At 43.2% G+C, this 17,864-nt stretch overlaps 1 protein-coding gene across 1 annotated transcript in view; it reads right to left on the reverse strand.

Annotated features, from left to right (window-relative positions):
* Positions 1-17,864, reverse strand: part of glra1 (glycine receptor, alpha 1) — a 152,606-nt gene that overhangs the window by 16,347 nt on the left and 118,395 nt on the right. Inside the window, exon 8 of the mRNA XM_042228878.1 lies at positions 17,391-17,537. Within this exon, the coding sequence (XP_042084812.1) occupies positions 17,391-17,537 (147 nt within the window). The remainder of the gene's footprint in view (positions 1-17,390; positions 17,538-17,864) is intronic.

Raw genomic sequence — 17,864 nt, forward strand, 5'->3', positions numbered from 1 at the left:
ATATATATATATATATATATATATATCCAATGAACAGCAGTGTGTTTGAGAAACATGGTGTCTTCTATTCAAGTTCCCGTCAGGTATTTGAGAAAAGAAGATGCAATTTTAATGGCTGCACCACTAAATCGTGATATTTCCTGTGTTGCTATTCCAGTGGTTGGTTGTGACTCATCGATTGTTATCTTGACTGAATGGCCCAGCGGCGCCGTGCAGGGGGGACGAACCCCAAAGCTCGCTGCCGATCACACTCGCTCAGCCTAGATGTAGAAGTCATCGATAGGAGCTGACGCCGGACGCCACGTACGCTCATCTCAGTCGCCAAGGGGAGCGGGAGGACGCGGCCGAATGGATTTGGATTGATTGACGTGCGCCGTGCTCAAGGTTACGGCGCGTGCACGGCACTTTCACCCGAGCGCGGCGAGATATTGAAAATCCTATCGCCACACTCACCCTGCCTTTTCATTACAGGAGACACAATGACTTCCTTATCTGGTTCAGGGACTCGAACACAAAGGTCTACATGGGCTGAGAGACGGCGAGGGCGTGTGGGGAAACTAAACGAGGAAAATAAACAGCGCAGAATGTCCTTCAAACTTAAAACAACACCCGTGAAATTAAAAATTAGCTTCAATGATAAGAAGTCGTCTTTGTTTGGCTTCAGAGTTTTTGATAAAAGCCGAGGTTGTAAAGTTCACGCTTGAATGCCATTTGTTTGTTTGTTCCCGCAGGCCACGGTGGGAGTTTGTGTGGCAGCTTATCAGCAGAGAATCTTTCCAGTTCATTTTGGCTGAAAAGGAAAAGAAAAAGAGCATTTTATGATCGGAAAACAAGCAGGAGCAAAATCGAAAGCAGGAGGAGGAACTGTTGGCAGCAGAAGGACCAAAGTGACGCAAAACCTCTGCAGCAGCAACAAATCAAGCTGCCAACCAAACAGACGCCTCAGTTCTCTTCAGTTAGACCAGCCTCCGGTTTCTAGCAGGGGGAAGGAGCTAAAAAAGAGTCAATAATGAGCCTGTTTGTCTTGATATCATCAATAACACAGAGAAAAGGGTTAAAAATGCTCCAAAAATCCGATCAAATAAAGCAGCGCAGCCGGGTGAGGGAGATGTACTGAGAGTGTGTGTGAGTGTGTGTGCGTGAGTGTTAGACCACCAGGTAACGATCCATTTTTAGTGCCTCATGTCCCCGTTCTGTCCTTGCATGCACTTCAAGCCATCTATTACTGTTAATACATGTACACACACACACATGTGCACGCACACACACTCACACACGCCCGTGCGCGCTAGATGTCGATGCATTAGCTGTGATGCTAGCCGACCTCTGCCTGTCCTTCAGTGACGCTGCTAAACTATTACAGATGCTCTGCTTTATTCTGCCTGCCATGTGATTAATGTGGAGGGCGGAGGAACGTGAGGAGGAGACACAATGAGAGGAACGGCAGAGGGAGAAAGAAAAGGTGGAGTAATGACAAAAAGAAAGGAAGTCAGAGAAGGAGAACAATAAGGGACAAGGGGGGAAGACCTGCAGCCTGCAGACTTGGCGAAAAGAACTCACAAGGTTCCTGAAGGAAGTCATCGAAGAACGCCTCCGCATGGACCAGGTGATTCATTACATTTATGCCTAATTATAAAAATGTCCTCCATTAACACACAAGCTCTGGGCCCGCACAGTCCACGGATGGATGGATGGGCGGAGGAGAATTAAGGTTTGCCCTTTGGATTCTACAAAGGAGCCTCAAAGGATCCAGCTCATCTAATGTCTCTTCTCTCATACGGCCCAAAAATCAAATCCTAACATATTTACACACATACAAAATCTGGAAAGTTATGGACCGTGAGATGTTTGGTCTCTGCACCGCCACAAGTGCAGACTCTGCTTTAATCCCAGGGGGGCAAAAACAAATATGACATTGACCGTTAAAGCCAGTTCAAGGGTGGTCTTCTCTTCAGAAATGAAGCAGATAACAAGTCTGCTCCAAACTCGGTGTAGTACCTACTCCAACTGTGGCAATTACATTTGCAAGCTGTTTGTGTAAACAAGTGCAAAGGAGCTCTCGGTGCAAGTGCATCCCTAACTTAATGTCCACCACTTCAGGTCAGGGTTAATATTTTAGCCTCATGCTAAACAAGGGAACACTAGGAGTGGCCTAACCATACTCCCGAGGCCAGCGTGGTGATAAAAATATAATCCTAATCAGGATGATCACTGGATCCTTTCTACGGCAAACCAATCATTGGCCAATGAGGCCATATTAGATTTTGTAAATACATCGAAAGACGTCAGACCAGCTCTGCAACTGAAACTAACATCAGCCTTTAAACGAACCACATGAAGAACATATTACAGAGAAAGCCGAGAAGGTCTCCCACGTGGAGGCAGCGTGATGTATGGCTTCCAGTGTGCCCGTGGTTTTTGTTGGATGACAGAAGCAGTGTAACAACACTCGCTGCTCAGATTCCTGCGGGAAGTTTCGTTTTTGGGGAACTCTCCACAAAGTGTTAAGGATGAACACTTTCTGTATGATTTATGTTCCTGAAATCAGGGACTACATGGTAATTTCCTAGTGAATATTCTTTGTTCACCGCCTTGAACCGAAGCTGAGAGTCGGCACTCAGAGCTGGCTGAAGGTTCCCAGATTTGTATTGGTACTGGTGACAGAGAAGCTTGTGTGATTTTCTCAGCATCATCTTGTCCTTTTGTCACGTGAAATTTTATCATAATAACTGGAATCGTCTTTAATCTGTACCTGGTAGATGAACACTTTGCTGGATGAAACAGACGGGATAGTCGAGCAGAACAGAAACAATAGACAAGACTAGGGTCAGATAGAAAACAAGTACAGTTAAAGTTAAAGAAAATATGAAAGACGGTAAAAGGGAATGAAATAATGTTGAAAAGTAGAATGCTCAGAAAGAAGCTGGGGCAGCGCAGGAGAGGGAAGACGCTAAAAGAGGAGTGGAAAAAAGAGGAAGAGGACCTCTTAGCTCACTCATCCATCACACTTTCATCTCTGGATTGAAACGTTTCTATCTCCGCCTCAGCTGATGTGATTAATCGAGCAGATTAGCAGGAAGCTGAAAGCGAGCTGCATCAGGCCTGCCATCCTCCATGTCTCCTCTGCTAACATTACCCTTGGATACTTGTTTTAGAGACCTGCATTTACATAAAACAGGATTCAGAGAGGTGTCAGCCCCAACTAACGCCAGCATCAGTCTCTGCTGAAAGAGGCTGGAGGAGGAATTTCTTGGCTTGCGTTTCGCTTTATGATTTCCCCCTAAGCAATTCCAGCCAAGCACCGGGGAAGGAAATATATTATACATTTGCCTCAGCCGATCCATTTTCCGGTGGATCCATCTTAAACCGCCCTTCACTTCCTCTCCCTGTCTCCCTTCTGCCTCTCGCCTCGATTACGGCCATTTGAGGCTTTTTAAGACATTTCAGCATCAATATGTCAGTGCTGAGTGGATTCTGGTGTGCTGACAGGAATATCCAAGTAATGTGAACTTTTCCATTCGTACCTATGGTATTTTGTGCCTTTAATTCACCCCAACTTAGTTTGTTATAAGCAGCAGGTTGAGACTGATATCCGGCTATGACAGAGTACACTTCACACCTGGAAATACATCCAGGATCCGTCTCCTGTCTGGCCACTTGTGATTGGATTCTGCATCGCAGCATAGATTTGATTTTATCTGTGAAATAACTGCGCTCGGGCACGGGAACATATTTGTCATCCCGAGAAGGTTAGCGTGGCTGTTTGTCGAAGATGCTGCTGTGCACCACTTTTATAGTTTTGTGTGGCAGAAGGAAGCATGGCAGCTGCAGGGGAGGCTTTTGATGCTTCAAATGCATTCCTGAGTTTCTTCTTCATGTCATTCAGTTTGTGGTAACGTGGGTCCGTTACGTCAGCACACACAGCTCCAAGGCTGCTTTGGCACTTTTTATATTTATATAAAAATATATATATATGTGGGCTCCAAAATATTTTTCATTATTTCATTTCATTTGTGGCCTGAGTCATCCAGTCAGAAATTAGCTCTGGACGTCATCTGGCTGTTCTGGATTATCTAATCTGTCATTTTCCTGCTCTCTCCCACGTTTCCTTGCCTTTGTCTTGTTTCCACTTCCTGATTTATTGTTTCATGTTTTCGTCTTCCCTCCTGATCGTTTCCACCTGTGTCTGCCTGCCCTCATTAGTCTCACCTGTTTCTCCTTTGCTCTGTGTGCAGGTGTAGGCTGTGTCTCAATTCGTAGGTCACATCCTCCTGAGGCCGCATTTGAAGGCCGATTACATCACAGCGATGCGACAAAGGCTGTCCCAATTCGAAGGCTGCTCCAAATGCGCCCGACAAATGTGTCCTTCATTTCCCCACATTTGAGGCTAGGTCAGGTGTATCCTTCGTGGCGCAACCTATCCCCGATTTAATAGCGCGGCCCAGCCAATTCCAGTTTCCAATAATGGCGGCAGCTACTTAGTTGTAATATTACTCTTATTACTCTTTGCTATACTGTATTCATTAAACTAGTATTTATAATATCTTTATAATAATATAAATACTTTTCAAATGCATCAATGGCGGAGGAGGACGACTAAAGAGCTTGAAATATTACTCTTTCTGTGTCACAAAATAAACTTTTAACATATTTTCAGGCGAGAATGCAGCTGTGTCAACTTCAAATATCTGCTCGGTTTATCAAGACATCACATAATTGCAAGAGTGCTCTGATGTCTGTTACCCACCAGCTCGATAGTCAAGGCTCACTAGAGTTGGCGAGAACACTGGAGCACATCATTTTCAGACCCCGCATGGACTTTCGCTACTCAAGTTAAGCATGATATATAAGTCACTTAGATAACTAAAAAATGTTATTGTTTGGCTTTTTTCAGTGTTTTATTTGTTCCTGAGTAAATCAGTTTGGCTGAGATTAAAGTTATAGTTTTCACACAGCTGAATAAACGTCAAACAAAAAACTGATTAAACAGGAGTGTGAGATGGTAGAGAATTTACTCCAGTGTCGTGTTATATTTTAGATAGCAAAGAGCAGACGGCTGAGTTTATTAAACTACACCAAGACAGCGGTGACGCAAATCTGAAGGCTGGACTGTCCCATTTCACAGACATCAAACCTGCGAGGTGTTATCAGGTGTGGGTGTGGCAACTGCACTTTTAAAAAACTAGTTGCTGTTTTCAATTATTTTGACTGCTCACGCTGCACTGCATGATGGATCTGCAGTGTGACTAAACAGCAGCTCCTTAACTTGAATCTGAGGAATGTAAAGTCGTGGGAGCTGCCTCTGAGTAGAACACATGGCAGTTAACAGTTGCAGTTGGTTCAGGAGGTTTTTGTCAAATAATCAATAATCGAGTCTTTGCATTTCCAGTCTGATCCTGGGCTGGAATTCATCATGTACAACCCTTTGAATGTCCGAGAAAAAAAACAGGAAGCTGCTGCTTGCTGCGCTCCTGATGAACGATACTGATGATGATTTAGAAGCTGTTGCTTGGTCTCGTTCTTTACCTGTGACTCATCACAGTACAAGTACAAGGAACCAAGCTTTATATGAAACTGAATGATCGCACGTCACAGCCTACCCTTTAGCCATTTCACCTCAACTCGAAATTCCAAGTTCTTTTCTCAGTTTCAAGTCATTTTCCCATTCAGGTGGTGGAAATGAGCTTCCCAGTTTTATTATTAAAATCTGTCACAGATGGGAGAAACTGTGAGACCTTCTTGTTCAACAATCATCTGCAGCTCTGATTAGCCACATTCTCTCCCACGACGCCCACATCAGCCATCTTAAACATGTTATTTTCAGTTGCCGTAGTTACAGGTGCAAATGTGTGTATTTGTGCCAATGAGATATCGAAACAGGAGTTGTGTGAGCATGGGTGTTCAGAACATTTAAATTGCAGTTGTTCATTCATCTTCAGCAGTGCAGAGAGTACACTCGTGAGTTACTGACACTCAGTCATTAAGTTAATTCATATTAATATCTGTGTCCTTGTGCATACTTATAAGTGAAGTTTCAGAGTAGAAAAGTAAAACTTTATGTGGATCATTAATAATTTCCAACTGCATTCTGTAAGCGAGTCATTTACCATACCAACACTTGAGACCATTTTCATTAAAAAAGAGGCACAGACGTTTTTCTACTTCAGTTTGAGACTTTAAGAGAACAGAGATTAGACTCTGGAGACACTACTAACTGTAATTCTGTTAAATGTGCTTTGTATAATGATGTTACAGATGTTACACGGGCTGGACTGATCGTGTTTGTGGTCAGCTCCCAAATTAAACACAGCTGCTAGCTGCTACCTTAATGATAGCTTCACAAGCGGCAATATCAGTAACTGCTAATAGCTAAACGGCTAACCTTAACATTTATGATAACTGTTAAATAATTTGGTCCTGTTATTTCACGAAATTCCTCATAAAGACCAGGGTGTCTGTCTGTCACTAGCAGCTGATCTGTTTAGCTGCTAGTGGGGGGAGGGTTAGGGAACAGGCTTGCTGTCTACAACCTGCCAACATGGATGAATCCTGGATTTGGGCACAGAAAATATCTCCATGAAAAACACATGTAAAAAAACTGCAATCAAATATATCAGAGATTGTGATTCTGACCCAGGAGGAGGAGTCACAGTGTCAAAGGTAGGGAAAAACCAGTCCTTCATATGCTCGTTATGGTGACATGAGCCTGGAAGTTTACCCAGAATGCCCTTGCTGAAATTTCCTGCAGCGAATCATCAGACAGATTGCTGGTTTCTGCTCCTCTACATTACATGAAACTGCTGCAGTTCTTCAGACTGACAGATCTGTCACACTGATGCTCTAATGAGGCAAATTAAAAAGTCCTAATTTGAACCCCTAGCTGGTTGTTAAGTGATGACGTATGAACCCTGCTTCCAGGTCTAAACCACTCTGCATTTATTAAGGATGATGTGTTTTAACATGTTTTAATGCTTTATATCTTGTTCTATTTAATCTGAACAAGCCCCTAAAAAAAGCCAGTGATCACTGTCGGCCTGTCTCGGTTTTTATTATCGCTATCATCATCTTAAAGCTCAGTTTTTAAAACCTTACAATGTAACTACAGCCCAGCCCAGCCCATGCAGCATTATATTAATAACTAACCTCGTATTGTGGATGGATTATCTCAGTTGTTCTCCTGACATGAAGTTTAGTCCGTTTACAGCATCCTGCCATGCAATTGCATTTGTCCCTAACCATCAGGAACCCTCACGTTAACTTTTATCGAGTAGAAAAAAGTTAGCAAAAAAAGTTAGCTTCACTGTGTTTATATTATGCTAACTATAGCTGTGTAGCTAGCCACCACGTAGCACATCATTATATACCAGCTAGCCCAACTTCAGTAACCCTGCAAATGTCACTGCTGTTTAGTTTTCTGTCTTCATTTACATCTCAAGTGAAAGCAGAGCTGTACATTTAAATTTTTTCAGAAGGCCGTACGAGGAAAGTTTATGGATGTTCCTGATGATGTTTTGTAAAACTTTGGCAGTGATGATATTAGAGTTCCCTGTGTGACCTGGAATGATGAACCACACCATCTGCTGCTCTCTTCCTGTATCTCCTCTCTTTGCATTTCAACCGTGTGTGACATAAATATCTTTCGGGGAAGTCACGTCAGCTTTTCACTCAATCTGAGGTTTGCATTTTGGTGTCAGTTAGTGTTCATGCTGGTATTAATTTAGCTTTTAATGCAGGTGAGGACAGTTTCTGAAGCTGAAGGTTGACCGTCCACAGAAATGGTAAAAATGTTTTCTGTGTTATTTTGAGCTTGAGACATCGTGGTGGTCCATGAGCTCACACATTTATTGTCATCTACATATGAGGTTCTTATCTGTGCGATTGGCTGATTTCCATTTTATTACATGTTTAATCAGGATTACATGTCCTTGTTCTGGTTTCATTCCTTTTACAGGCTGGGTTTTTTGGTAGAAACCAGTTCAGGAGGAGCTCACAGTAGATAGTACAGTGTACGGGATGGCCTCTTGGCCAAGAGGTCATCCTTTTATTCTTGAGAAAACATGGAGAGCCTCATGCAAATTCATGTCTGACTAATCCCGAGGCTTTCAGCACTACAATAAGGGCGAGAGGTCGGCACATTTCCCTGTCCAGCAGATAAATATGGATATTTAAATAAAAATTTGCATGATGTTGTAGTGTGATCAGTACAAATCTGTACTTGTACTGAGCAGCTTGATGAAAACAGGGGCTATAAGCACTTTCAATCACTACTTTGCTTGATTTTCCTGATCGGGACACAGGAAAAATGCCAAATGCCACTCAACAGCCGGCCTGTCAATCCAGAGGTTCAGCCGCCATGTATGGCTCATCGCTCACACCGCGCTTCTTTGGGCCTCCTAATCCCCGAGCTCTCTTATCTGCCTTTGCTCTCAGAGCTGGCGAACAGCCTGTGAGATCAAGGCATTTAGAGAAACCAGCATGTCGACCACCACCACCACCACCAAACGAGTAATGATGGCTAACGAGCTGATTATAGCCAATCAGGATGTCAGTTTCCCTAATAAGGCGCTGTCATTATAAAACAGTGGGATGGAGGCTGCAGCGGGGAGGTCATGTCCCCCAGGCCTCTTCTCCAAATGCACATCTCTCTTCCCAGAAGGCCGACCAGGCTGCAGGGGAGGAAGCATCATCTCATTGCTCTCCTTCTTTTCTCGTGTTTTTAAGGTAAACGAGACGCAGGAGAGGACCGTCGTGTGCTTTAGTCGCTTGCAGCTTTGATGTGCTTGAGTGTTTGTGTTACTTTGACTGTGGATGTAACGCAGGGCAGTCACTTTTAATGCATCTGATGCGAGCCACTCCACTCCACAGTGGATAATTCACAAATAATTTTTTAACGAAGGCCTCTCTTCATCTTAATACTAATGAGAATTTGTAAGGGAAGGCACTGCAGACAGTCCTGATTGAAGCGGAGGCAAAGGCAGTAATGTTTGACTTCCCTTTGATTTCTAAAGAGGCTCTCATTTTCAGTCTGGAGAGCTTGACTGTGTTAAACAAGCGAGCTGCTGCCAGGCGGGCCTATCCTTCAAGGATGAGTGGCGCTATTGATCTGATCCCCATGCAGTAGCTGTGCTCGCCCAGCAGGGGGGGATGTTTCTCTGCGTGGACGTTGGCAGCAGCGTTTGCTCTCACAGGGCTGCGGTATCTGTCTATTTGATACCCTCTCGCTCTGTCTTTCTAATTAGACGTCCTTCTGAAGCAGGTATCCTGAGTCCAATTGCTTCTGCTCTTTCTCTGACTCGTTGTCCCCGAACTATCAGTGTCACTAACAAATCAATAAAACATCAGAGTAGAAACCACAGAAATCAGCACAACTGGGACTCCTCCAACTGCTGCTGCTGTGGCTACCTGCGCCGCAAACACAGCTCCGTCCGATGCTGAAATACGAGCCGGGGCGGGGAGCAGAGCGACAGCAGGCTGCGGCTTTCACTTGGATTTGCATACCTGCTGATTTCAGCCAAAGATTTCCAGTCCCCAAGAAATCAAGGCACAAGCTGGCTGTCCTTTCACTCTCACTTTTGTATATGTGCACTTGATGCTTCAAAGCACTTTTACAGCATGCATCTCAATAGTTGCATAACAGCCACAAAGTCCTCGAGGACATTGTTCACTCCGACTGCAGCGGCTTCCAACTGTACTCAGCTGCAGCTCATAGCGCTTCATCTCTGCTGCAGCCAGAATGGCAGGAAACAAACCGCTCTGGGGAATAATTACTCTAATCCATTACAATGTACCGTCCTACGACAATTACCACACTTAGAGGAAGGCATGTGCTTACCATTGTAATTACCTTAAAACACAGCTAATGTATATTAGGGCTAAAGTCAGCACAGATGGTTATTCTCTTTCAGGAAGGAATCACTCCACTAGATGACAGGAACCCCTCAAGAAGTGTATTTAACTCGTACCACAGATCCTCACGTGTCCCAATACGAAGGTTTATATGTGCGAGCAACATCTGAATCCTGCTTCTTCTCGCTCTGGACCGGCCCGAGTGTCACGGCACTGACTGAGCACACGTACGAGTGCACTGGTGTCACATATGTGCCTCTGTGTATGTGCCAGCTGGCCCTCCGCTGATTGTGAAGTTGTTACTGTGACCTTATAAGCTGCTGTTGTCAGTGCTTGGAAGTGATGCACTAATTTTCATGCTAATGCAGCAAGATGCTCTGAACATCTGCACGAATAAGCTCAGAGAAAACTAGTTCTAGACTAGCGAGGGCACCTGTTTGGCAGTCACACCTCAAAGTTTAATCAAACTAAGAAGCCAAAACCTCTAATGACCAGAAGGGGCAGCAGTGAGTCAGCCCTCATAGACTCCCGTGTTAAAACCTTCCAGCAGAAATAAACGTGTTTACAGCCTGATACACAAACTGGTTTGGTCCCTGTAGATAATTCCAACCAGTTTGTGGTACCTGTAGAGGAAACACAGGTGAAACCGATGCTTGTAATGTCTTTAGAAGGATTTTTAAACCAATCATTTTACATTTTATTTTGCTTAGTGATCTTGCCTTTAACTCTTGTTTTCGTTAGTGAAATTCTAGTTTTTCATTTGTATATTAATTAGCACTAACAGAGTGTTTTCCAGCAGCTCTGGATTATCATGGAAATTAATCTCTGTCCAAAATAAAAGTATATTATACCTCTGTTATATTAACAGAGGTATAATAACACAACTCAACAACAGCAATACTAAGAGCCTCTGTTTGGCGTAAGGAAGTTGTTTATCTTACCAGAGTTTTGTGTTCTCCTGTAACTGGTTGGCAAACGCCTTCCCTGGAACATGTCACACTTTCAGAATTTTAAGTGGAATAACACCTAGTGGGAGGCAACCTGTCTCCAAGCAATCTCAGTCCGACACAGAGAGATGAGGTCCCAGCTGATTAGTGGAACTCGTATTCTAGTTTTTTTAGGTCAGTTGGATGGTCGTTCTGCAGTAAGGACTCTCTTGTCACTATTGTGGAGGAACTTCTGTTTCTCTCTGTGAGGTTCTAAATGTAGTTCATTTCTATGTAACAGAAATTCAACAGATTTGTGATTTTTGTTGATTTATCACAGTTAATCGCTGATTTATGACAGATAAACAGATAGCAGGCTGACTCTAGCTTATTTAAGTCTCCATATTGGATCGCCAAAGTTACAGACCTGGTTGCTATCCTCAAAGTGACCAGGTAAGTTCATCACACATAGTCACAATCATTTAGGCTGTGCTGCAGACTCCAACCATTGTTTTCCCTAAAGCCTTAGCATAACAGGCTTATCTGTCTAATGCAGGTAGGAAGCATTAGCTAATTACTTAACACTTCACCCTTTAATCCAGCCGTAGTCACTTCCTGACAAGTAGACAGCCTGAGGTGTATATGATCATCAGTGATGACCTGAAGCTATTGTACATTTCATTTCATTCATTCAGTTTTATTTATTTCCACATCACAGTTGCCTCAAGGTGCTTCATACTGTAAGGTAAAGACTACAGTAATACAAAAGACCCTATCATCGAATCACATCGCAATATCTGGGACAGCAAATGCAGTAAATATATGAGGACAGGACTTAACTGTGCTAATGACTGGGCTTCTAAAACACCAGGTTATAATCATGGTTAGATTGCGGTTATTTTTACATCTCAGCTGGAATTTAGATTTGATCGAGCAGTCCTGTGTTAGTGAGGTTTAGGCGTGCTGGAGCGCAGCGGTGACAGTTTCCTCTGCAGCGAGCTTAAACCTGACTGATAGCCCTCTCGCAGCCGTAATGGAGGGCTGTGGATCACATTAGAGTCACATTAGAAGCACTGGCCAGAGAGGTTAATTAAGAACGAGTGACGCCCAAGGACTGAACGCCTCTCACTCGCTGTGTGCCGACGGGGCTTCGCTGTCATCAGATTTCCTTCACAGCGGTCGGGATTAATGGTGATGATCTTATTGAGGGTGCTCATACATTTATTAAGGGATCATTTTATTCCATTTTTATTGTGCCTGAAATAAAGTAAAAAGACCCAAGGAGCTGAATTTTAAGTTGTTTTATACTTTTGAAGAATTCCTCCATTTCCACCAAATTATGCAGACCTCTCGGCAAAATCCTGCTTTAAATGCAAATACCTCGAATTGATCTCTGTTTTCTTTGTGTCCTTAGACGTCCTTGTAGCCTCTTGTTGTTAAGGTGTTGTGATGAGATGAGTTGTGCACAAGTGGTGGAGAGTAAGTAGATTTACATAAGTGCACTCCTGAAATATTTGACTTAGGTAAGCACCTTTTATTTCAGGCAGGGTTCTTATGTCGGGTTCAGGCCGTCGAGTTCACGCTGCTAGGTTCAGGCGGTTTGGTTACGGCTGTGGGGTTCAGATTGCCGGATTCAGGCTGTCTGTCAGGGTTCAGACCATAAAGTTCAAGCTGCCCAGTTCAGGCTGCCCACTTCAGGTCGCTGGGTTCAGGCTGTCAGGTTAAGGTCTCCAGGTTTGGGAAATCGGGTTCAGGCCGTTGGGTTATGGCTGTGGGATTCAGGCCACCGAGTTCAGGCCGCTGAGTTCAGGCTGTCTGGCTGGCTTGGTCCGACTCCACTCAACAAGAGGCCAATAAGACGAGATCAAGATCTGGGAGGAGCTGACCTTCATCCTTCCAGGATGGAGTTTAAAACAATATAGATGGTGGACATCCAGAAAATATCGACCAGTGGTATCCCAGGTTACTGTACTCGCAAAATGAGTTGACTGATCCCGGAGTTGTTTTCTGTAAAGCTCGCCAACATTACTTTGGTAGCAGTTCGGATGTATTTAATAAGCCGTTTGTCACTAAAGCTTTGAGCTCTGAATAAAGCACTGACTGATTTATTCAGATATTCATTGTCCCTGCATACTTTTCATATACTGTAATATGTCTACAATTAATCAGGTACCTTTCTGTGTATGAAAATTCTTTCAGAAAGTTTTGTTTGAAAAATATATAAGATTTGGATTAAAGGTGAGCACAGAGAAACATTTTAACTCTGGACGTATATCTCCAAAAATGAAACTTTTAAACTTTTTTAATCTGACTTCCAGCAGAAAGTCTTTGTGATGTGTTTAAACAAATATGACATGTTTGCAAACGGAATTAAAACAGGCTGATTTACTGTAGTTTATAATATTAGTGACACCAAAATAGTTAAAAATAACAGCCTAGTTCTGTTTTTAATATAGAAATTGTTGTAATTTTGATATTTTTCAGTATCCTATTCCCACATGAATCTTCCTTTATTTAAACCTTTGGCTGTGTTGTGAAAATGCAGAAGAGACTGTTGCATGGATAACTTTATAGTCGCCCACTTTCTAAGCAGGCTGATACATGCTAACATATTTTTTCCCTCCACTTTATGATTCTTACATTTTCTTGGTGATGAATGTAATAAACACTTTTTTATGTAAGAAAGTACAAAACTCTGCGCTCGCTGCAGAGACATCAACTGTTAAATGACATTAGAGGATTTCTGGTGACTGAAGGGTCACCTCAGACAACCTCAACAAAAACCCGACTACACAACATGACACAAAAACTGAAAAACAAATGATGTTATATAAGAACACCAGAACATGAATTCACCTATTTTGTAATACAAGCTTAAAATAAATATTAAGGATTCCGAATGGCCAGATGTAAAGGCAGGAAGACCGACAGACGGGCCGCCGTGTACAAGGCTCAAATTGCATAACGTGGCCTACATTCACCCCGCTTCCATCGCAGGGCCACACAGAGAGTGTGAGATAAAAAAACGTATGCAAAAGGTTTGGTGTTGCAGATGTGGGTCAGTCCTGAGCCTGCGGTCCTCTTTCACTCTCTCTCTGTGGACTCGAGGGCCGAGAGAGGGGTGAGTGTCTGATTCCCTGGAAAGTGCAGCAGCAGCCGGACTGCTAATCTACCTCTTCACCTCCCATCGCTGCTCAGGGGGATTGGGGATTACCACAATGGGATTTAAGATTTATATATTTTATTTTGGATAATTTTTCTATATTCCCACAGACCGGCCTCCCGTCCCTCTCTCTCTCCCTCACGGTGCCTTTGTGGACTGAGATTTCTGTGGAGGGAGGATTCAATCACACTCCGTTAGTGGGGTTCATTTGGGAATACCGCTGTTTGCTTGTGGGTCAGACATTTTTATATATGCTGAAGTTTCCTCCTGAGTTTGGAAAGCCACACTAAAATCCCTCCCCCCCTCGATCCTCCTCCGTGAAGGTCGAATGATATGAACTTTTGCTCCTGAGATTATGGGTTAAACATTTGTTTGCTTTTTTGTAGAAAGCGTGACATCACGGGATGACATCATACTGTCAGGTGCGCTCAAAGAAAGGTCTTACACTGATTTTACATTCTGACTTTGGGCCAACTTCTGACTACAGCCTGAGATCCTGGAGCAGAGGTGGGTCAGTCAGAGTCCTCAGAGCTCTGTTTCCATATGTTTGTTAAACATTATGGTCATTTCCTGCTTCATGTTCTTATTCTTGGAATCTGATAGAGGCAGTGAGCCCAAACCTCCACCACGGCAGCTCACTGTCTATTTTAAGAAATCTGCAGGAAAAACGAGTGCTGGTCTCGATGATGGTTTTTAATGGATTTACATGACCCCTGCAGACTTTCATCAGAATGATAAACTTTAGGGATGTAGACTCAAACAGAAGCTTTATCATTGGAAACCTGTAGAACAGTCGGTACATGATTAAAAAAAAACAAGGAAATACACAACAGGCCCGGTTCAGGTCAGGTATCTTTTCAAGGTCCTGTCCTCATCCCCTCACCCCCAACCCTTCACAGCAGATGGGCGCCCCTCCCTGAACCCCAAAGTGATTCCTCATAGGGGGTCATATTATTGTTGGGTTTTTCTCTGTATGTATTGTTATAGGATCTACCTTACAATATAAATCGCCTTGAGGCAACTGTTGTTGTAATTTGGCGCTATATAAATAAAACTGAATTGAATTGAATCCCCTCACCACCAACCCTTCGCAGCAGATGGCCACCCCTCCATGAGCCTGGTTCTGCTGGAGGTTTCTTCCTGTTAAAAGGGAGATTTTCTTTCCCTCTGTTGCCGAGCGCTTGCTCATAGGTGTTCGTCTGATTGTTGGGTTTTCTCTGTATTACTGTAGGATCTTTATTCTACAGCACAAGGCGACTGAGGCGACTATTGTTGTTATTTGGTGGTATTTAAATAAAACTGAACCAACCCACAAAAACATGCATTAAGGCTCTTTAGTATTAATAATAATGATCACTAATAACATTAACTTTTTTTAATGCAAACGTCTTAAACCCGCCTTTTTCTGCATGTCCAGCCTAAATCGTGATTACCTTCATTCTGAAACTGACAGTCTAATCTTGATCTTATGTCTACAACGCAACGGCCTCACTGGGCAGGACCTCCGTCACCCCGCGAGGACACAAGGTCCTCATAAATACATGACCACACGCTCACACGCTAAAGCATGTCAGACTCAATCAGGCAGCTCCAGGAGTAGCGAGCACAAACACATGCCCTACAACAGCAAAATGCACGACAGCCCCCACGGATGCATTCATGCATGCTCACCAGCTATAACGATACAATCTCTCTCTCTCTCTCACACACACAATGGGTGCTGTATGGATTGTTTACTGCAGGCACGATGTTGCATTTCTTGTGGGCGTTTGCATTTCCCTGCCCTTCACCCACACAAACCACTAGTTTCACTGTCAAGCAGCACTTCAGCTCCCCGCAGGCCTGACAGCTTTACTCTTTATTCAATACAGCAGCCGGGCGCTGATAAATCCAACTGGACATATAGGATTGATTGATTAAATGCTGCAAAGATAAAAGCTAACCTAAGAAAGTAGCAGAAAGAAGGCAAAGAAGAAAAAAAGGCTCTGATACGTCTGAACTGTCCTCCGGGGGAAATTTGACTTTGTGCGTTGTCATTTTAACCAAATATCCAAAAACAGTGTTGAGGAATTAAATAAAGCGACACATTTCCAGGTCTCCACTCTATCTTCGTGTCATCAGAAGAGATGTTTTTAGGCAGTTTGACAGTTAATGAAAAATGGAGACTGTTTTGGGAGTTATTTGTTTTTGACTTCACAGTGATGTCAGAACAAAGAAAGACGAAGGCTGCTGATGTGATTATCCACCTCTTAGTGATAAAAACATCTAATCAGTGTTGTATGTTTTTCACAGGCTCTCCCAAATTGTAGCCAGCTCCTGGGGCAGATTTTATACGTGTCACTTCCTACAAGAGCTCAACATTTTATTTTTTAACAACACCAGGAAGCTGTGAATGGATGGATTAATACTCAGACGTAAAAATAAACACTAGTTTGTTTATCCTACGTGGCTTACTATTTTAATAAATAAAAAAAACGTCTGTAATGTTTGTTAGCATGCTTGTTAAAGGTTTGACTTTCTTCAGATTAACTAATGGGACATCTGTATATGAACATCTGTAAGCAGAGGATGTGGTTTTCTGATTGATTACTGACCACACGTGTTTAATCTGAGCAGAAATCAATGAAACACGCTGGGATGATTTTTCCAAGGCTACCTGGATGAAAAGCACGTGATGTCACAGACACACAAAAACCCTGCAGCACACTCGGCACTGTTTGTTCTGACTGCTGCATTTCCACAAACAAAAGTTTGAGAGCTCAGCAGAGTTTCTTTTTTAATGTGTGCTTTCTTCTCTTTTACATCGTGGATCCATTATGAGCCTCGTCTGTGTTTGCTCCGCGGCTCAGCCTTTAATCATTCTCGGCTCTCTGCCCATCAAACATTGATGCTTTGTGTTTCTGCCCAGTGATGACGAGCGTTGCCTGCGAAAAAGCTAATATCAAACACGCCGTGAATTTTTCAGAAGGCCTGAGGATGGAGGAGAGCTGGGATTTTGATGTTCTCACACACACACACACACACACACACACACACACACACACACACACACACACACACACACTGTTTTCTTGCGTTGTGAGAAAAAGTGAGTTTCCATTTTTATCTGTAAAAACTGCACATTTGTAGATCTAAAATATTAGTTTCTCTCGTGCTTCGGTTCGTGCTGGGACTGGTGAAATAACTGACCATCAATAAAACAACTTTGGTTTCATATTTCCTCTCCAAAGATCCCTTTCTGTTAATCCAAATCAGGTCAAGAACAAAAAGCAGAAGCCCAAAATGATTCGTATTAATTTTATGATTATTCAGAGACACCTCTGTGATATGAACAAAATTCTAAGTCTTGAATATAACTCATCAGAGTTCTGCATGAAGGACAGACTCGTTGCGGAGATGTAAAAATGCATGAATTTAAAGGTGAGGCCGTGCCATGGACGCTCAAGGCGGCTCACCTTCATGTGTCGTCGCCTCCGTCTGAAGCGCAGCAGCTCCTTGTGCTGGCGGGCGATGAAGTTGACGGCGGCGTACTCGAGCAGGGCCGAGAACACAAACAGCAGACAGACGGCCATCCAGATATCGATGGCTTTTACGTACGACACCTGTTAGTGGAGATGGGAAAGAAGAGGCCGTCAGAGGGTCTCTGTGCGTCGTGTCTGACTTGCTGATAAAAAAAAAGAAACCCTAATAAAATCTAACAAGCATCTAAAGATCATTTCACCCTGTTTGGTTTGAGGCTGGAGGCAGTTGATTAGAGAAAGTTTGTAAAGTCGGCTTCATTTTCAGTTCATGACTTTAAACTCCAAATGTTTTCTCAAATGACCAATTTACACCAAATAATGCTCCTGCGACATGAAAATAAGCGTTCATAAAGGAACATTTATTGCTGTAACTGATGCAGATAAGTGTGATTTATGCACTCATTGTAC

Source organism: Haplochromis burtoni, unplaced genomic scaffold (genome assembly GCF_018398535.1).
Source record: "Haplochromis burtoni strain Fernald_Lab_line unplaced genomic scaffold, NCSU_Asbu1 Contig_361, whole genome shotgun sequence".
Taxonomy (NCBI): domain Eukaryota; kingdom Metazoa; phylum Chordata; class Actinopteri; order Cichliformes; family Cichlidae; genus Haplochromis; species Haplochromis burtoni.